General features: G+C 39.5%; 1 protein-coding gene across 2 annotated transcripts in view; it reads left to right on the top strand.

The window, feature by feature from the left end:
• The window catches only part of CR2 (complement C3d receptor 2), a 112,955-nt gene that overhangs the window by 51,939 nt on the left and 39,685 nt on the right, over positions 1-21,331 (top strand). For both annotated transcript variants that reach the window (XM_073884452.1, XM_025855183.2), the window contains exons 4-7: positions 3,338-3,423; positions 8,797-9,195; positions 9,919-10,095; positions 10,185-10,287. In XM_073884452.1, the coding sequence (XP_073740553.1) occupies positions 3,338-3,423; positions 8,797-9,195; positions 9,919-10,095; positions 10,185-10,287 (765 nt within the window). The remainder of the gene's footprint in view (positions 1-3,337; positions 3,424-8,796; positions 9,196-9,918; positions 10,096-10,184; positions 10,288-21,331) is intronic.

Genomic DNA, 21,331 nt, shown 5'->3' with positions numbered 1-21,331 from the left:
AGGAATGCAACCCCGAATAGTCAACAAGCAGCAGAGACAGAGGAAGAGAGAAGCCTATTCTCTGGTCATAGGACTGGGAATAGGGTAGCGCAGTGAGGATGTATTGGGAAGACACATTGATGGCTCTAGTGGCCCAATCTACCCACATGAACAGCATAAGCAGAAATCAGGGGTGGGGACTGGGAGTCTATTCTTCTCATGTCCACAGCCCTGGGAAGCAGCAGGTCCCAGTCCACCAACAGTTGTATCAATGGGAGGACCTGGACTTTAGTCTCAATGACAATTTTACCTCCTGCCGCATACTAGCCAGCAGCAGGGGGCCCTATTCTGCCTGCAGTGACAGTGTCAACAGAGCTCGGGTGGTGACACCTAGGCTTCAAGCCAGCAGTAAGAGGGCCCTTCCACTCACACCATGGATGCCAGAAGACCCAGTGTCCCAGCCCTCCACACAGCAGAAGAACACATTGCAGGCCCAACGTCTCTTGACCCTACGCCCATGGCAGGGAGCCACCAACCCAGCAGCAGAAGGGAAACCATGTTCAGAGTTTCTGGATCCTCCATCCAGTAGGAGACAGCCTCCCACACCCATGTTTCCTGGTTCTATGCCCAGCAGCAAAATGCAGCCAGATAGATGCTTCCCATGCCTGGTGGCAACAACACAAATGAAGGGGGAACTCCACCCTCCCCAGATAGCCAGAGGAGGCCAGAGAGGTTACTCTCCATCGAAAGTCCCAACATCTCCCATTCCTCACTACTGACACCAGGCAGTTCAAGGAAGCATCTCCACTGTCTACAGGCAGCATTAGCAGGGATGCATTGGGAATTTAAGTGGAGCCATGAGAATGAAGCACCAGAATAGCACTGCAAGAGTGGAAAATTAAATGGTCATTGGAACCAAAGCCCACAAAAGTAGGCTAGAATCTACACACTAGCCTAAAGAGGGTGGTTACACGCTAAAACAGATTTAAATAAGATCAAGAGTGACTTAACATCATATCCGATAGATACAATAGATACAATAGAAAATCACGTCACATCAAGAACCAGGGAAATCACAACTCGACTGAGAAAAGATAATCCACTGATGCCAGTACCAAGAGGAAGGAGATGTTGGAACTCTCTAACGAAGATTTTAAAGCAGCCATCATAAAATAGCTTCAGTAAGTAATTACAATTTCCCTTGAAAAAAATCTTAGAGGCAACCAGAGAGAAAGGACATGCTGCTTATAGGGGAACACAATATGAATGGTGGTGGATTTATTATCTGAAAGTATGGAGACCAGAAGGAAGTGGCCCACCTAGTTCAAGTAGAAAGAAAAGAACTTACTAACTGTGAATTCTGTCTCTGTAAAATTAGTAATTGCATACCTGGAATAAATCCCAGTTGGTCATTGTGTATGATCCTTTTTATATACTGCTGGACTTGATTTCTATAGTTTATTGAAGATTTTTTTAGCATCTATAAAATATTAGCAAATCAAGCCCAACAATGCATTAAAAGAACTGCATCCAATGACCACAGTGGAAATTACTCCAGGTATGCAAGATGGATTCAACATTCAAAAATCAATCAACATGATCAACTCTAGAAACAGGCTAAAGAAGACAATGTATATGCTCCTATCAATTGACTCAGAAAATGCAGTTGGCAAAATCCAATACCAACCAGTTCATGACACAAACTCATAGCAAGTTAGGAATAGAATTGAACAAGTCTGAAATCAAGGTGTCAGCAGGTTGGTTCCACTGGGAGCTCTGAGGAAGAATCCATTTCATGCTTTTCTCCTCGCTTCTGGTGGTTGCCAGCTGTCCTTGGCATCCCTTGGCTATAAACGCATCACTTCCATCTCTGCCTCTGTTCTCACATGGCTTTGCCTCTGTATGTGTTAACATTGTCTTCCCTCTGTCTGTCTCCTTGTCCAAATTTCCTTCTTCTTCTGAGGACACCAGTCATTGGATTAGGACCCGGGCTAATCTGGCAGGACCTCACCTTAACTCTGTTATATCTGCCAAGACCTTATTTCCAAAAGAAGTCAGATCCTAAGGTTTCAGGACAGAAATTTGGAGGCACACTATTGAACCCGATATGTACATGAACAGACATTTCACTGAAGAGAATATATCGATGGAAAGTAAGTACATGAAAAGATATTCAGCTGCATTAGTCATTAGGAAAATGCACATTAAAACAACAATAGAACAATAGTACACACATATCTGAGTTGCTAAAGTACAGCCTAGTGAAAACATCAAATGCTAGCATAGATGTAGAGGAACTGGATCACTCATTCATTGCTGATAGGAACATAAAATGGTAAAACCACTCTGGAAAACAGAAATGAGCTATCAAGCCATGGAAAGACATGGAAGAAATGTAAAAACATTTTACTAAATGAAAGAATCCAATCTGAAAAGGCTAAATACTGTATGATTCCAGGAAGGTGGCATTCTGGAAAAGAAAATACATATTAAAAAGATTGGTAGTTGCCGGAGGTTGGGAGGAAGGAGAGAGGAATAGGCAGAGCTCAGAGATGTTGAGGGCAGTGAAACTACTCTGTGTGATAGATACCGTAAGGGTGGATACATGTCCTTACATATTTGTCCAAACCCATAGAGTGTACAACACCAAGAGTGAACCTTAATGTAAACTATGGACTATAGGTGATAATGATGTGTCAGTGTAGGTTCATCAGTTGCAACCAACTCTACCACTCTGGTGGGGGGTGTTGATAATGTGGGAAGGTATGCATGTCTAGGGAAAGGGAGTAATGTGGTAAATCCCTGTTATCTTCTGGCCAATATTACTGTGAACCTAAAACTGCTCTTAAAAATAGCCTGTATAAAAAATTGAATAGATGTAAGTACACTTACCTACACACACAATTTAGTACAAACAAAACTGAGGAAGTTGGAATAAAATTGGTGACTCATACCTATGTCGATATCCTGGTTTTAATATTCTACAGTAGGTTTACGAGACGTTATGAATGGGGAATGAAGTGAGAATTTCTGCCTTTAACATTTTAAATATGAAATCTGTGTTCAACTTTTTCCTTCTGCTTGGATTTCCTTTGGTTCTAGTTTGATGAATTGTAAACACTTTAGGTTTAAACAAAAACGTAGCTTAAAGTAATAAAGAGGAGAGAGCCCATTCAGCTTAGAAGCCATGAAGAAAAAAATTGAAGCCCAAATAAAGACATACAATTTGGGAAAGAGATAGTACGATGACAAAAGGAAATTGTCCTTCTGAATTCTCCAAGACTGCAAACTCTTGTAAGTAGCAATTTAAGTAGGAAAATGAAAAGGGAAAATAACATTCATTCTTCTTCCCCTCTAGATACCGTCTTATCGGTAAGACCTCGATTGCATGCATCATCTCAGACAATACTGTCGTCTGGGATAACAATCCACCTATTTGTGAGAGTGAGTTGAAATATCCTTTCCTATTACCTTTACCAATAGAGTCTAAGTTTTCCCCTAAAGTTCTACAGACCTTAATTGAATTCCTTTTGTGCATTCTATCCCTCAATACCTATGGGGTTTCTGGCAACTGTTTCCTTAGGTTTTTCCTTATCTTGTGCCTTTTCTGAATCTGGAGACTTAAATGCATAAAAGCCTTCAAACTTTAGTTTTCCTTCGATTAATTCAGAATGATGTTGATTGTGCCACCCCCAGTATAATAATCATTCTGCTTGGCAAATCAGTCAAGATTTTTTTAAGGTGATACTCTCAAAGGTTGGTGAAGCTGTTAATGAATCAACACTTGTACATACTTAGAGTTCCACAAAACCTCTTGGAAGACACCATGTACCATAAGCCTGAAAATGGGCATGTATATGTTGACCCACTTCTTGCAACTTATACTTGGGAAATAAACACAGATTTTTACTAGGAGTTCACTATAAACTTTTCATTGCTTCATTCTTTATAGTAGCAACAATGTTAAAGTAACCTAAATGTTTCCAACTATGGTTTGGAAAGTACCAGAAAGAAAGAGTCATGTTAAAAATGACTACAGAGAATTCCCTAAGAAACAAAAACAAAGCCATGCAGAATTAGAAGAAATACATCCAGGGGCACCTGGGTGGCTCAGTCTGTTAAGTGTCTGACTCTTGATCTCAGCTCAGATCTTGATCTCAAGGTTGTGAGTTTGAGCGCCATGTTGGGCTCCATGTGGGGCGAGGAGCCTACTTAAAAAAGAAGAGGAGGAGGTGGAGGGGAAGGAGGAGGCGAGGGAGGAGGAGAAGAGGAAGAAAAAAAGGACAAGGAGAAGAAGAAGAGGAAGAAGAGGAGGAAGGAAAGGAAATGCACCCATACAGTGGAATGTTATTCAGCTAAAAAAGACAAAAAAAAAAAAACCATGATGTCATAGAGATGCAATTAATGACATATAAAGATGTTAATTATATACTTTTATGTGAAAAAATTAGATGACAAAACAGTACTCTGGCTGGATCTCTTTAAAGATAAGACACCTATACCTACTCCTATATTTTCATCTTTCTAATTTTGTAACCCCTCCTCTATCTAATCTTCAGTGAACGGCTTCAAGCCTCTTTGGGGAAGGTGGGAGGAAACTTGGTACGCATTTTGTCTGTGTAGCAGCCCGCTTTCTCAAGAAGATCCCAGCTCCTATTTATTTGAGCTGCCCTGGATCTATATCCATGGGCCCTCAAGTCTGGGAATTGGTTGATGAATAATCATAACTTTGCTGTTATGATATCATTTATTTAAAAAAACCATTTAAGAAAAACCATTTCTTGTATATCACAGTGTAATCGTATAACACCCATAAATCAGGTGACAGTATATGTGGGTCTCATTTCAGAGACGTTCTGTTCCACTGGTGATTTATCACACTGTCTTCATTACCGTAGCATTATATTAAGAGTTGATATCCGGTGGTATAGCCTCTAACCATGCACTTCTTCCAAGATTTACTTGGTGATTTTTGGCCCTTCACATTTCCAGATAAAATTGAGAATCAGCCTGTCAGTCTCCACACAAACAATCCTACTCAAATTTGGACTGGCTTTCTATTGAGTCAGTAGGTCCATTTGTGGGCCATTACCATATTTCCATTTTTGAGTTTTAAATTCATGAACATGATATATTTCCCCATTTTTGAAATCTTCTTTAATTTCTCTCAATACTATTTGCCAATTTACATTATAGAAAATAATGTAAACATGGAAATGTAATATTGGAGAATGTAACATTTCCTAATTGTTTCTTAAATATGCAATCCTTTCACCTTGGATCCAGTGATCTTGCAAAATTTCCTCATAAAAGCAATAGTTTATCCGTATATTCTTTTGGATATGCTGCATAATCATGTCATTGATAAATAATTATCCTATGTTTTAATCCTTTTTTTTCTTGTATCTTTCATTTATTTCTCTTGCTTGGCTGCATTGGCTAGAACCTCCAGTATAATGTTGGATGGAAGTGATGATAATGAGGTTTTTTATAAGTATTTATTTATTTGAGAGAGAGAGAGAGAGAACACAAGCAGGGGGAGTGGCAGAGGGAGAGGGAGAAGCAGGCTCTCTCCTGAGCAGGGAGCCTGATGTGGGGCTCGATCCCAGGACCCTGGGATCATGACCTGAGCTGAATGAAGGCAGACGCTTAACCGACTGAGCCTCCCAGGCGCCCTTGATAATGAGTTTTTAATAGTCAATACAAATTGTGCTGTTTACTGAAGGTTTTTTGGGAGATATTCTTTATCTGATTAAGGAAATTCCCTTTTATACTTAACTTGCTAAAAGATTTATCATGAATGTGTATTCTGATTTATCACTGTGGATCTACTGAGATGATCATATCCTGTTTCTCCTTCACTGTGTTAATTTTTGTACTTTTATATGTATCTCAAAAGACACTATTGTTGTTTTTATAAAAATAGTATTTATTTATACTTATCCACATGTTAACTATTTCCGTTATACGTCCTCCATAATTGCAGTTCTATCGGTTCTTTATAACACTATTTTCCTTCAATCTAAAAAAATGATCCTTTAGCATTTTTGTATTGTAGGTCCTCTGGCGATAGATTCTTTAAACATTTTTCTAAGTAATGGCTTCTTTAAAAGTTATCATCTCTTTTTCTGGCTGCTTTTCCCAAATTGATTGCTCTTGGATTTTTTACAATAATACTATGATGTGCCTGGGTAAAGTTTGTTTGTTTGTTTGTTTGTTTGTTTTTGTATTTGTACTGCTCGAGTTTGTATGGTTTCTTGACTCCGTGGTTCAACGATGTCTTTCATCGGTTTTGGAAAATTTTCATTCATTACTTCAAATGTTCATGCTCGGATTTCTCCCTCTGCTCATTGTGGGAATTCACTTACACACGGGGGAGGCCTGGTCCTTCTATCCTGTAAGTCTATTGCTCTTTTTACTGTATTTCTGATTCTTTTGTCTCTCTGTGTTTTATTCTGGGTATTTCCTTCTGTCTTAGCTCCAATTCATTGATTTTTATTAAACTGTGTCTGACCTGCTGTTAATTCTATCAGGTTCTTAATTTCAGTAACTGTGCTTTACAATGATAAAAACTTGTATTTGGTTCCTTTCAAAATTTGCCCTGTTGTTTTTAATTGTTTCTAGTTCTCACCAAAAATTTAGTTTTTGTATATTTTGTCCTTGAAGAGAGAAACATAACTCCCTCTCCCACTCCCCCTGCTTGTGTTTCCTCTCTCGCTTGTGTCTCTCTCTGTCAAATAAATAAATGAAATCTTTTAAAAAAATCAATTTTACATCTATGAGCAAAAACTCCAATATCTGGGGCCCTGAGGGTTCAGTTTCTATTGTCAGTGATTCTGCTGACTCTTCTTCATGTGATTTTTATCTCTTTTGAGTACCGTGTGATCCTTCGTTGTATGTGTGGAATTTTATTGGAAAACCTTTCTGCAGAAATGAATTCAAGGTCTTAGATGACAAACCTTCTTCAGAAAGGATTCTTGTTATTTCTTCAGAAACTTGGGGACACGCGCAATGTGGGACCACTTTCATTCAGTTTCAGACACTGTTATTTTTCCGGGCCACCTACAGTACTTGCAGAACAACTGCAGTAATCTTGAGTCCCAGGCCCCATGGCTTTGGGGTCCCAGGACGCATCCGAAGGTGTTAGCACAGCTTCCACATTGCAAGACCTGGACTCCAGTTTTTGTTCCTTGACTCCATGAGATGATCAAAAGTCTACTCGCCACTCAGATGCCCCCTCCTGGTTCAGCTCACCTTCCAGCAGAAAAGCAGCCTACATGCCTGACTCTCACCTGGATTTTTATCTCCTGTCAGATCATGGTCCAGTAATGCGTCCCTAGTTTATTAGCTTTCTAATGTACTCACAGATACATTTTATAATTTATCTAGCATCTATAGTCTTTCTTGGGGGGGAGGAAATGGGGGTAGGCTGATGTCTGATTTAAATTATTAAGATTACCCTTACCGGAAGGAGAAGCCTTCTTAAGAATTTTTATTTTCATTTATTGTTTTAAAGATTGATTTTTTCTTTTTTTATTATTTTTTTAAAGATTTGATTTATTTATTTGACAGAGAGAGACAGCAAGAGAGGGAACACAAGCAGGGGGAGTGGGAGTGGGAGAAGCAGGCTTCCTGCGGAGCAGGGAGCCTGACGCGGGGATCGATCCCAGGACCTGGGGATCACGACCCCAGCCGAAGGCAGATGTTTAATGACTGACCACCCAGGTGCCCCTGATTGATTTACTTTTTAAGGAGAGAGCGAGTGGGGGTGGAGAGAGAGTGCGGAGGGAGAGAGAATCCTCAAGCAGACTCCCCGCTGAGCACGGAGCACAACGTGGGGTTCAATCCCAGGACCCTGAGATCATGACCCAAGTGGAAACCCAGAGTTGGATGCTTAGCTGGCTGAGTCACCCAGGAGCCCCAAGAAATCTTATTTTTAATTTCAAGTGTTTTGGAATTTTAGATAAAGTTCCTTAGTTCTAGTTATATAGTATTATAGTAATATAGTGTGCTATGTCCTCCTTCTACATTTTCAAAAGTATTGAGGGTGTTTTGTGGACTAATATATGATCACTTCTACATGGGTATCACGTTGTGATATTAAACATCAGCTTGATAAAATGAGTTGGTAAGTTTTCTGTCTTCTACATCTCGTGAAACATTTGAAATTTCATTTGGAAGTGTGTATTACCTGGAAGTGACTTGATAGAATTTTATGTAAAAGATTTTTTCTATTCCGACAAGTTTCTTCGTCCATTCTAGCTTTCTATATTTTCTTGAATGAATATTGGTAATTTCTATTTCCATTCATATCATTTAGATTTTCAAAATGTTTAACATTACGTATATAGTCTACAGTTTCATATAATTTTCTTATACATATGCAAATATGTTTGAATTCTATTTCCTACTCTAGTGTATCTGTGTTGTTTCTCTCCCCTTCCATTTTTCTTTTAGCAAGGGTCTTTTTATCTTTTGAAAGCTATCCTGAGCTAATAACAAAATGTAAATTAAGAAGGCCAATGGAAAAGAGTAGGGGAAAACTGTGTACACTATGGTGTGATAATATGATCAAAGAGCTATCTAAGATGAAAGGAATGGGGATTGATTTTAAAAAAAGCTCATAGGAAATAATATAAGCAGGAAAGGCAGAGGGCATGCTGTTATGCCCACCAAAATCACAACCTTGTAAAAATGTGTCTGCATGTTAACAAAGATTAAAAACCAATAACAAATGTAAAAATAGTGATGCTCATTGTATTTCTCTGACTAGTTATTTTGACTCACTATTATTTAAGTTGCCATCTCTTTTCCCAGCTATTCCTTGTGGGCCACCCCCAGCCATCGCCAATGGAAATTTCTTTAGCACCAGCAGAGAATTTTTTCCATATGGAACCGTGGTGAACTATCGCTGCCATCTTGGACAGAGAGGGAAAAAGCTGTTTGAGCTTGTGGGCAACTCATCAATATACTGCACCAGCAAAGACAATCGCGTTGGCATATGGAGCAGCGCCCCCCCTCAGTGCATCATACCTAATAAATGCACACCTCCAGACATTGAAAATGCAATAAGGGTATCTGAGAACAAAAACTTATTTTCCTTACATGAATTTGTGAGGTTTATCTGTGAGCCCGGCTTTGTCATTAAAGGACCCTCCAGTGTGCAATGCCAAGCCCAAAACAAATGGGGGCCAGAGTTGCCAAGCTGTTCTAGGGGTGAGTCTGACTGAGGCTTTGAAGGGACCAACAAAGGGCATGGGTTGCAAGAGGATCAGGAGATCAGTGTTTGTTCTGGGAGAAGAATGCATGGTGATCCATGCAGTCAATGTGGGAGGATGAAGCATGAAATTAAGAAAGTGTGTGTGTATGTGTGTGTGTGTTTGTTTGTACATGTGCGCGTGAGTGTGCACTTAAGTATATGTGCCTTCATTTTGAAAGCAGGAGCTTAATCAATCAAGGAAGGAGACATTTGGGACTCTCATACTGAGCAATCCTCAAGGCAAAATACCAGCTTCAGTATCTCTCAGATATCCTGAAAACTGAGGTGCACTCTTTAGTCAGCTGGGCAATAAGCACTCTAAATGACTTATCTCATTTACTCTTCATGGAAATGCTTTACAATAGGGCTAATAATTCCATATTGACTAGCCAGCACTAAAGAAAGCACCCCCGGGGGCCTGGCCATACATTTGACCTAGCGCCGGGAAGAACTCAGTTTGAATTATCGGCCTCTTACTAGTTGTGAGACCTTTGGCTACCTCCCTTCCGTATTCTGAACTTCTATAACAGTAAAAGGAGGGGCGGGAGTATCATTTGGTTTCCTTTGTTACACCTGAACTCCCCTTGAATGATGAGTCTATAACTCCTCGGAAGGGTTAGAATGTAGCAAAAGACACTTCCCCATAACTGACTGGTACTTGGCACCTGTTCTCTCCACAGTATGTCAGCCGCCTCCAGAAATTGTGCACGGTAAGCGTGCCGCAGGCAACGAGACCAATTTCTTCCCCGGGCACGAAGTGTTCTACAGCTGCGAGTCCGGCTATGATCTCCGAGGGGCTGCTTCTCTGCGCTGCACTCCCCAGGGAGACTGGAGCCCAGCAGTCCCGAGATGTGCAGGTGCCTCCACTTTCATCTGTTTGCAGATCCATCTTTTTGGTCCTCACCCGGCAGTCTTACTTCTGTTTTCCTTGTGGTGGTTTTCCTAGTGAAATCATGTGTGGACTTCCTGGACCAACTCCCTAATGGCCGTGTGCTCTTTCCACTGAATTTCCAGCTTGGGGCAAAAGTGTCCTTCGTTTGTGATGAGGGGTGAGTGTGACCTGGCAGAGAGACAGGGGACTCAGTACTCCATGCTGATATGCTGACACGGTGGGCAGTGGGGGTCTATCCAAAGAGCAAGCTGCCTAATGGAAAAGAAGTACCAAAAAGACTAGTATCTGAAACAGTGATTGGGAAGTATGGTAGGAACCGGATAGAACCATCAACAGGTGCTTGGAAAGGAAAAACGCTAAACACACTGTTGAACAGCAGAGGTATAACAACAGATCATGAGTATTTAGGTGAAACATTACATGTATGAATGAAAAGTAATTTGTAGGCATGCATGAAGGGATGAATATTGCAGAGCGGTTGTTAAAAAAAAGGTTGGTATGTCAAAGAAAGTTATTTATAAAATAAGTCATACGCACGAGTGTTTCAAAAAACAATTTTAAACCAATCAATAGTGGAATTTGGAATAGGAACGAAAGTGTAAATAGGAGTATTTTTCAATCCAATTTTATGTCATCTAATTAGAATTAGTCTGTGTTGAAGGAACATGAAGACTGATACTCATGTTTCCAGTAATGTCATGAACTTGTTTTTATTATGTTCAATTGGCCAACATATAATACTTCATTAGCTTTTGATGTAGTGTTCAATGATTCATTAGTTGCGTATAACAATAATACTTCATTAGCTTTTGATGTAGTGTTCAACGATTCATTAGTTGCTCATCACCACACCTGCCCTCCTTAATACCCATCACCCAGTTACCCTATCCCCCTACTGCACTCCCTTCTGTAGCCCTCAGTTTGGTTCCCAGATTCCAGAGTCTCTCATGGTTTGTCTCCCTCTCTGATTTCTTCCCATTCAGTTTTCCCTCCCTTCCCCTGTGGGCCTCCACCCTATTCCTTATGTTCCACATATAAGTGAAACCATATAATAATTGTCTTTCTCTGTTTGACTGATTTTACCTAGCATAATCCCCTCCAGTTCCCTCCATGTGGATGCAAATGGTAGGTATTCATCCTTTCTAATGGCTGAGTAATATTCCATTGTATATATGAACCACATCTTCTTTATCCATTCATCTGTTGAAGGGCATCTCGGCTCCTTCCACAATTTGGCTATTGTGGACATTGCTGCTATGAACATTGGGGTGCATGTGACCCTTCTTTTCACTACATCTGTATCTTTGGGGTAAATACCCAGTAGTGCAATTGTTGGGCCATAGGGTAGCTCTATTTTTAACATCCTGAGGAACCGCCATACTGTTTTCCAGAGTGGCTGCACCAGTTTGCATTCCCAGCAACAAGGTAAGAGGGTTCCCCTTTCTCCACATCCTGCCAATACTTGTTGTTTCCTGTCTTGTTAATTTTTGCCATTCTGACTGGTGTAAGGTGGTATCTCAATGTGGTTTTGATTTGTATTTCCCTGATGGCTACTAATGTTGAACATTTATTCTTGTGTCTGTTAGACATTTGTATGTCTTCTTTGGAGAAGTGTCTATTCATGTCTTCTGCCCGTTTACTGACTGGATTATTTGCTTTTTGGGTGTTGAGTTTGATAAGTTCTTTATAAATCTTGGGTACAAGCCCTTTATCTGTAATGTCATTTGCAAATCTCTTCTCCCATTCTGTCAGTTGCCTCTTAGTTTTGTTGATTGTTTCCTTTGTGTGCAAAAGCTTTTAATCTTGATGAAATCCCAAAAGTTCATTTTTGCTTTTATTTCCCTTGCCTTTAGCGATATGTCGTGAAAGAAGCAGCCATGGCCAATGTCGAAGAGGTTACTGCTTTCATTCTCCTCTAGGATTTTGATGGATTCCTGCTCACATTTAGGTCTTTCATCCATTTTGAGTTTATCTTTGTGTATGGTGTAAGAAAATGGTCCAGTTTCATTCTTCTGCATGTGGCTGTCCAATTTTCCCAGCACCATTTATTGAAGAGACTGTCTTCTTTCCATTGAATATTCTTTCCTGATCTGTCGAAGATTAGTTGACCATAGAGTTGAGGGTCCATTTCTGGGATCTCTATTCTTTTCCATTGATCTATGCGTCTGTTTTTATGCCAATACCATGCTGTCTTGATGATCACAGCTTTGTAATATAGCTTGAAATCAGGCATTGTGCTGCCCCCAGCTTTGGTTTTCTTTTTCAACAATCCCCTGGTGATTCGGGGTCTTTTCTGGTTCCATACAAATTCTAGGATTGTTTGTTTCAGTTCTGTGAAAAATGTCGATGGTAATTTGATAGGGATTGCTTTGAAAGTGTAGATTGCTCTGGGCAGCATGGACAGTTTCACAATGTTCATTCTTCCAATCCATGAGCTTGGAATGTTTTTCCATCTCTTTGTGGCTTCCTCAATTTCTTTCATAAGTGTTCTGTAGTTTCTAGAGTATAGATCCTTTACCTCTTTGGTTAGGTTTATTCCTAGGTATCTTATGGTTTTTGGTGTTATTTTAAATGGAATCGATTCCTTAATTTCTCTTTCTTCAGTCACATTGTTAGTGTACAGAAATGCAACTGATTTCTGTGCATTGATTTTGTATCCTGCCCTTTTGCTGAATTGCTGTATGAGTTCTAGTAATTTGGCAGTGGAGTCTATCGGGTTTTTCCACATAAAGTATCATGTCATCTGTGAAGAGAGATAGTTTGACTTCTTCTTTGCCAATTTCAATGCCTTTCATTTCTTTTTGTTGTCTGATTGCTGTTGCTAGGACTTCTAGTACTATGTTGAACAAAAGTGGTGAGAGTGGGCATCCCTGTCATGTTCCTGACATTAAGGGAAAAGCTCTCGGTTTTTCCCCATTGATAATGATATTTGCTGTGGGCTTTTTATAGATGGCTTTTATGATATTGAGGTATGTTCCCTCCATCCATATATTTTGAAGAGTTTTAATCAGGAAAGGATGCTGAATTTTGTTGAATGTTTTTTCTGCATCAATTGAGAGGATCATATGGTTCTTGTCTCTTCTTTGGTTAATGTGATCAGTCACGTTGATTGATTTGCAAATGTTGAACCACCCTTGCATCCCAGGAATAAACTCCACCTAGTCATGGTGAATAATTCTTTTAATGTACTGTTGGATCCTAATGGCTAGGATCTTGTTGAGTATTTGGGCATCCATGCTCATCAGGGATATTGGTCTGTAATTCTCCTTTTTGATGGGGTCTTTGTCTGGTTTTGGGATCATGGTAACGCTGGCCTCATAAAATGAGTTTGGAAGTTTTACTTCCGTTTCTATTTTTTGGAACAGCTTCAGTAGAATAGGCATGATTTCTTCTTTAAATGTTTGGTGGAATTCCCCTGGGAAGCCATCTGGCCCTAGACTCTTGTTTTTTAGGAGGTTTTTGATTACTGTTTCAATTTCCTTGCTGGCTATTGGTCTGTTCAGATTGTCTATTTCTTCCTCTTTCAGCCTTGGTAGTTTATAAGTGTCCAGGAATGCATCCATTTCTTCCAGATTGCCTAGTTTGTTGGCATATAGCTGCTGGTAATAAGTTCTAATAATTGTCTCTATTTCCTTGGTATTGGTTGTGATTTCTCCCCTTTCATTCATGATTTTATTAATTTGGGTCCATTCTCTTTTCTTTTGAATAAGTCTGGCCAGAGGTTTATTTATCTTTTTAATTCTTTCGAAGAACCAGCTTCTAATTTCGTTGATCTGTTCTACTGTTCTTCTAGTTTCTATTTCATTGATTTCTGCTCTAATCTTTATTATTTCTATTCTCCTGCTTGGTTTAGGCTTTATTTGCTGTTCTTTCTCCATATCCTTTAGGTATAAGCTTAGCTTGTGCATTTGGGATTTTTCTGATTTTTTGAGAGAGGCTTGGATGGCTATGTACTTCCCCCTGAGGACTGCCTTTGCAGCATCCCGTAGGTTCTGAACCTATGTGTTTTCATTTTCATTGGTTTGCATGATTTGTTTTAAGTTCCTCTTTAATTTCTTGGTTGACCCATTCATTCTTTAGCAGGATGCTTTTTAACCTCCAATGTTTGCATTCCTTCCAAATTTTCCCTTGTGGTTGAGTTCCAGTTTCAATGCATTGTGGTCTGAAGATATGCAGGGAATAATCTCAATCTTTTGGTATCGGTTGAGACCTCATTTGTGACCCAGTATGTGATCTATTCTGGAGAAGGTTCCATGTGCACTCGAGAAGAATGAGTATTCTTTTGTTTTAGGATGGAATGTTCTCTATATATGTACGAAGTCCATTTGGTCCAATGTGTCCTTCAAAGCTCTTGTTTCTTTGTTGATCTTCAGCTTAGATGATCTTTCTAATGCTGTGAGTGGAGTGTTGAAGTCTCCTACTACTAAGGTATTATTATCAATATGATTCTTTATTTTGGTTAAAAGTTGGTTTATGTAGTTGGCTGCTCCCGCATTGGGGGCATAGATAATTACAATTATTATATTTCTTTGTTGGCTAGACCCTTTAAGTATGATATAGTGTCCTTCTACATCTCTTACTACAGTGTTTGGCTTAAAATCTACTTTGTCTGATATGAGAATTGCTACCCCAGCTCTCTTTTGAGGTCCACTAGCATAATAAATGGTTCTCCATGCCCTTACTTTCAATCTGGAGGTGCCTTTAGGTCCAAAATGAGTCTTTTGTAGATAGCATATGGATGGGTCCTGCTTTTTTATCCAATCTGAAACCTTATGCCTTTTGATGGAGCATTCAGCCCATTCACATTGAGAGTAACTATTGAAAGATATGAATTTAGTGTCATTGTATTGCCTCTAAAGTCCCCGTTTCTATAGATTATCTCTGTTAATTTCTGGTCTACATTACTCTTGAGGTCTTTCTTCTTTTTTTTTTTCTTTTAATTTTTTTATTGTTATGTTAATCAGCATATATTACATAATTTGTTTTGGTGTAGTGTTCCATGATTCATTGTTTGTTCATAACACCCAGTGCTCCATGCAGAATGTGCCCTCTTTAATACCCATCACCAGGCTAACCCAACCCCCTACCCTCCTCCCGCTAGAAACCTCAGTTTGTTTTTCAGAGTCCATCATCTCTCCTGGTTCGTCTCCCCCTCTGACTTACTCCCCTTCATTCTTCCTCTCCTGCTATCTTCTTCTTTTTCTTTTTTCTTAAAATATGTTGCGTTATTTGTTTCAGATGTACAGATCTGTGATTCAACAGTCTTACACAATTCACAGCGCTCACCGTAGCACATATCTTCCCCAATGTCTATCACCCAGCCACCCCATCCCTCCCACCCCCGACCACTCCCACAACCCTGTTTGTTCCTGAGTTTAAGAATTCCTCATATCAGTGAGGTCACATGATACATGTCTTTCTCTGATTGACTTATTTCACTCAGCATAACACCCTCCAGTTCCATCCACGTCGTTGCAAATGGCAAGATCTCATTCCTTAAGACGGCTGCATAATATTCCATTGTGTATATATACCACTTCTTCTTTATCCATTCATCTGTCGATGGACATCTTGGCTCTTTCCACAGTTTGGCTATTGTGGACATTGCTGCTATAAACATTGGGGTGCACATACCCCTTCAGGTCCCTACATTTGTATCTTTGGGGTAAATACCCAGTAGTGCAATTGCTGGATCGAATGGTAGCTCTAATTTCAACTGTTTGAGAAACCTCCATACTGTTTTCCAGAGGGGTTGCACCAGCTTGCATTCCCACCAACAGTGTAGGAGGGTTCCCCTTTCTCCGCATCCCCGCCAACATCTGTCGTTCCCTGACTTGTTAATTTTAGCCATTCTGACGGGTGTGAGGTGGTATCTCATGGAGGTTTTGATTTGGATTTCCCTGATGCCGAGCGATGTTGAGCACTTTTTCATGTGCCTGTTGGCCATTTGGATGTCTTCTTTGGAAAAATGTCTGTTCATGTCTTCTGCCCATTTCTTGATTGGATTAGTTGTTCTTTGGGTGTTGAGTTTGATAAGTTCTTTATAGATTTTGGATACTAGCCCTTTATCTGATCTGTCATTTGCAAATATTTTCTCCCATTCTGTCGGTTGTCTTTTGGTTTTGTGGACTGTTTCTTTTGCTGTGCAAAAGCTTTTTATCTTGATGAAATCCCAATAGTTCATTTTTGCCCTGGCTTCCCGTGCCTTTGGCGATGTTTCTAGGAAGAAGTTGCTGCGGCTGAGGTCGAAGAGGTTGCTACCTGTGTTCTCCTTTAGGATTTTGATGGACTTCTGTCTCACATTTAGGTCTTTCAACCATTTGGAGTCTATTTTTGTGTGTGGTGTAAGGAAATGGTCCAGTTTCATTCTTCTGCATGTGGCTGTCCAATTTTCCCAACACCATTTGTTGAAGAGACTGTCTCTTTTCCATTGGACATTCTTTCCTGCTTTGTCAAAGATAAGTTGACCATAGAGTTGAGGGTCCATTTCTGGGCTCTCGATTCTGTTCCATTGATCTATGTGTCTGTTTTTGTGCCAGTACCATACTGTCTTGATGATGACAGCTTTGTAATAGAGCTGGAAGTCCGGAATTGTGATGCCGCCGGCTTTGCTTTTCTTTTTCAATATTCCTCTGGCTATTCGGGGTCTCTTCTGGTTCCATACAAATTTTAGGATTATTTGTTCCATTTCTTTGAAAAAAGTGGATGGTATTTTGATGGGGATTGCACTGAATGTGTAGATTGCTCTAGGTAGCATTGACATCTTCACAATGTTGGTTCTCCCAATCCATGAGCATGGAACGTTTTTCCATTTCTTTGTGTCTTCTTCAATTTCTTTCCTGAGTATTTTATAGTTTTCTGAGTACAGATCCTTTGCCTCTTTGGTTAAATTTATTCCTAGATATCTTATGGTTTTGGGTGCAATTGTGAATGGGATCGACTCCTTGATTTGTCTCTCTTCTGTCTTGTTGTTGGTGTATAGGAATGCCACTGATTTCTGTGCATTGATTTTATATCCTGCTACTTGACTGAATTCCTGTATGAGTTCTAGCAGTTTTGGGGTGGAGTCTTTTGGGTTTTCCACATACAGTATCATATCATCTGCAAAGAGTGAGAGTTTGACTTCCTCTTTGCCGATTTGGATGCCTTTGATTTCTTTTTGTTGTCTGATTGCTGTGGCTAGGACTTCTAATACTATGTTGAATAGCAGTGGTGAGAGTGGACATCCCTGCCGCGTTCCTGACCTGAGGGGAAAGGCTCTCAGCCTTTCCCCATTGAGAATGATACTCGCTGTAGGTTTTTCATAGATGGCTTTTATGATATTGAGGTATGTACCCTCTATCCCTATACTCTGAAGAGTTTTGATCAAGAAAGGATGCTGTACTTTGTCAAATGCTTTTTCTGCATCTATTGAGAGGATCATATGATTCTTGTTCTTTCTTTTGTTCATGTATTGTATCATGTTGATTGATTTGCGGATGTTGAACCAGCCTTGCAGCCCAGGGGTAAATCCCACTTGGTCCTGGTGAATAATCCTTTTAATGTACTGTTGGATCCTATTGGCTAGTATTTTGGTGAGAATTTTTGCATCCATGTTCATCAAGGATATTGGTCTGTAGTTCTCTTTTTTGATGGGATCTTTGTCTGGTTTTGGGATCAAGGTAATGGTGGCCTCATAAAATGAATTTGGAAGTTTTCCTTCCATTTCTATTTTTTGGAACAGTTTCAGGAGAACAGGTATTAATTCTTCTTTAAATGTCTGATAGAATTCCCCTGGGAAGCCATCTGGCCCTGGGCTTTTGTTTCTTGGGAGATTTTGTGATGACTGCTTCAATTTCCTTAGTGGTTATAGGTCTGTTCAGGTTTTCTATTTCTTCCTGGTTCAGTTTTGGTAGTTGATACATCTCTAGGAATGCACCCATTTCTTCCAGGTTATCTAATTTGCTGGCAGAGAGTTGCTCATAATATGTTCTTATAATTGTTTGTATTTCTTTGGTGTTGTTTGTGATCTCTCCTCTTTCATTCATGATTTTGTTGATTTGGGTCATTTCTCTTTTCTTTTTGATAAGTCTGGCCAGGGGTTTATCAATCTTGTTAATTCTTTCAAAGAACCAGCTCCTAGTTTCGTTGATCTGTTCTACTGTTCTTTTGGTTTCTAGTTCATTGATTTCTGCTCCGATCTTTATTATTTCTCTTCTCCTGCTGGGTTTAGGCTTTATTTGCTGTTCTTTCTCCAGCTCCTTTAGGTGTAGGGTTAGGTTGTGTATTTGAGACCTTTCTTGTTTCTTGAGAAAGGCTTCTATTGCTATATACTTTCCTCTCAGGACTGCCTTTGCTGTATCCCAAAGATTTTGGGCAGTTGTGTTTTCATTTTCATTGGTTTCCATGAATTTTTTTAATTGTTCTTTAATTTCCTGGTTGACCCATTCATTCTTTAGTAGGATGCTCTTTAGCCTCCATGTATTTGAGTTCTTTCCGACTTTCCTCTTGTGATTGAGTTCTAGTTTCAAAGCATTGTGGTCTGAAAATATGCAGGGAATGATCCCAATCCTTTGGTACTGGTTGAGACCTGATTTGTGACCTAGGATGTGATCAATTCTGGAGAATGTTCCATGGGCACTAGAGAAGAATGTGTATTCCGTTGCTTTGGGATGGAATGTTCTGAATATGTCTGTGAAGTCCATTTGGTCCAGTGTGTCATTTAGTCTTTATTTCCTTGTTGATCTTTTGCTTAGATGATCTGTCCATTTCAGTCAGGGGGGTGTTAAAGTCCCCCACTATTATTGTATTGTTGTCAATGTGTTTCTTCGCTTTTGTTATTAATTGCCTTATATAATTGGCTGCTCCCATGTTCAGGGCATAGATATTTACAATTGTTAGATCTTCTTGTTGGATAGACCCTTTAAGTAGGATATAGTGTCCTTCCTCATCTCTTATTACAGTCTTTGTTTTAAAATCTATTTTGTCTGATATAAGGATGGCCACCCCAGCTTTCTTTTGGTGTCCATTAGCATGGTAAATGGTTTTCCACCCCCTCACTTTCAATGTGGGGGTGTCTTTGGGTCTAAAATGAGTCTCTTGCAGACAGCATACGGATGGGTCTTGTTTTTTAATCCAATCTGATAGCCTGTGTCTTTTGATTGGGGCATTGAGCCCATTTACATTCAGGGTAACTATTGAAAGGTATGAATTTAGTGCCATTGTATTGCCTGTAAGGTGACTGTTAACTGTATGTTGTCTGTGTTCCTTTCTGATCTTTGCTGCTTTTAGGCTCTCTCTTTGCTTAGAGGACCCCTTTCAATATTTCTTGGAGGGCTGGTTTCGTGTTTGCAAATTCCTTTAGTTTTTGTTTGTTCTGGAAGCTTTTTATCTCTCCTTCTATTTTCAATGACAGCCTAGCTGGATATAGTATTCTTGGCTGCATATTTTTCTCGTTCAGTGCTCTGAAGATATCTTGCCAGTCCTTTCTGGCCTGCCAGGTCTCTGTGGATAGGTCTGTTGCCAATCTAATATTTTTACCATTGTAGGTTACATATCTCTTCTCCCGAGCTGCTTTCAGGATTTTCTCTTTGTCTCTGAGACTCGTAAGTTTTACTATTAGATGTCGGGGTGTTGACCTATTATTATTGATTTTGAGAGGGGTTCTCTGTGCCTCCTGGATTTTGATGCCTGTTTCCTTCCTCACATTAGGGAAGTTCTCTGCTATTATTTGCTCCAATATACCTTCTGCCCCTCTCTCTCTCTCTTCTTCTTCTGGGATCCCAATTATTCTAATGTTGTTTTGTCTTATTGAATCACTTATCTCTCGAATTCTGCCCTCGTGATCCTGTAGTTGTTTCTCCCTCTTTTTCTCAGCCTCTTTACTTTCCATCATTTGGTCTTCTATATCACTGATTCTCTCTTCTGCCTCATTTATCCTAGCATTTAGTGCCCCCATTTTGATTGCACCTCATCAATAGCCTTTTTGATTTCGACTTGGTTAGATTTTAGTTCTTTTATTTCTCCAGAAAGGGTTTCTCTAATAACTTCCACGCTTTTTTCAAGCCCAGCTAGTATCTTTAAAGTCATGATTCCGAACTCTAGGTCTGACATCGTACTAATGTCCGTATTGAGTAGGTCCCTGGCTGACGGTACTACCTCTTGTTCTTTTGGCTGAGGTGATTTTTTTCATCTTGTCATTTTGTCCAGAGGAGAATAGATGATGAGAGAACCAAATGCTAACAAATATACTGTATACAAATCAGAAAATATACTGTATACAAATCAGAAAAGACCTGAAACCAGGGGAAAAGAAAGGGAAAGAAAGAAAAAAGAAAGAGAAAAAAAAAAAGAAAGAGAAAAAAAAGAAAAAAGATAAAAACAAAAACAGAACAATACAAAAAAAGCAGAATGTGATCAAATATGATCAGGCTAGTGCATAGATCAGTGCCACACACTAGATTTTGGGCATATTTTGGTCTGTTAGAAAAAAGTGCCTCCTAAAATTTTAAAGGAAGAAAGACATACGTAGAAAATAAGGGTTGATACAATGAAGGGATAGAAGATGACTGTAAAGATGAAAATTATAAAAGATTTTATAAAAGGACTTGATAAGATAAGAAGTTGTTTGAAAAAAGAAAGAAGATTAAAAAAAAAAAAAAGGGAGAGAATGTGATCAGGCAGGAGACTAGAACAGAACCATACACTAGTGATTTAGGGTATATTTTTATCTGTTAGAAGAAACTGTATCTCAAAATTTTAAAGAGAGAACAACTTATATATATATGCCAAAAATAAGGGTAACTACTATGAAGGGATAAAATATGACTCTAAAAATGAAAAATAAAAAATGTCTTTTTTTTTTAAAAAGAGATCGATAAGATGTTGGTTGAAAAAGGGAAAAAGAAAAAGAAAAAAAAACAGTTAACAAAAATTAACTTTGATGAACTAATGAATTATGGTAAAAAAAAAAGCCATGAATTCTATTTGCAGTATTCCCCTAGCCTGGAGTTCTCCCGTTCTCCTTGATCGGTAAACTTGGTCTTGGCTTGCTGGCTGTTCGTGCTGATCTTCTGGGGGAGGGGCCTGTTGCCGTGGTTTCCAAATGTCTTTGCCGGAGGCTGAATTGCCCCGCCCTTGTCGGTCTGGGCTAAGCAAGCTGCTGGGGTTTGATCTCAGGAGCTTTTGTTCCCTGCAAGCTCTCCGTACAGCCTTGGAGGACC

This window comes from Callorhinus ursinus, unplaced genomic scaffold (assembly GCF_003265705.2).
Source record: "Callorhinus ursinus isolate GAN/ISIS: 27379988/994484 unplaced genomic scaffold, GSC_fseal_2.0 scaffold57, whole genome shotgun sequence".
Taxonomy (NCBI): Eukaryota; Metazoa; Chordata; class Mammalia; order Carnivora; family Otariidae; genus Callorhinus; species Callorhinus ursinus.
The sequence above is the reverse complement of the archived record's forward strand: the minus strand, read 5'-3'. Positions and strand labels throughout refer to the sequence as shown.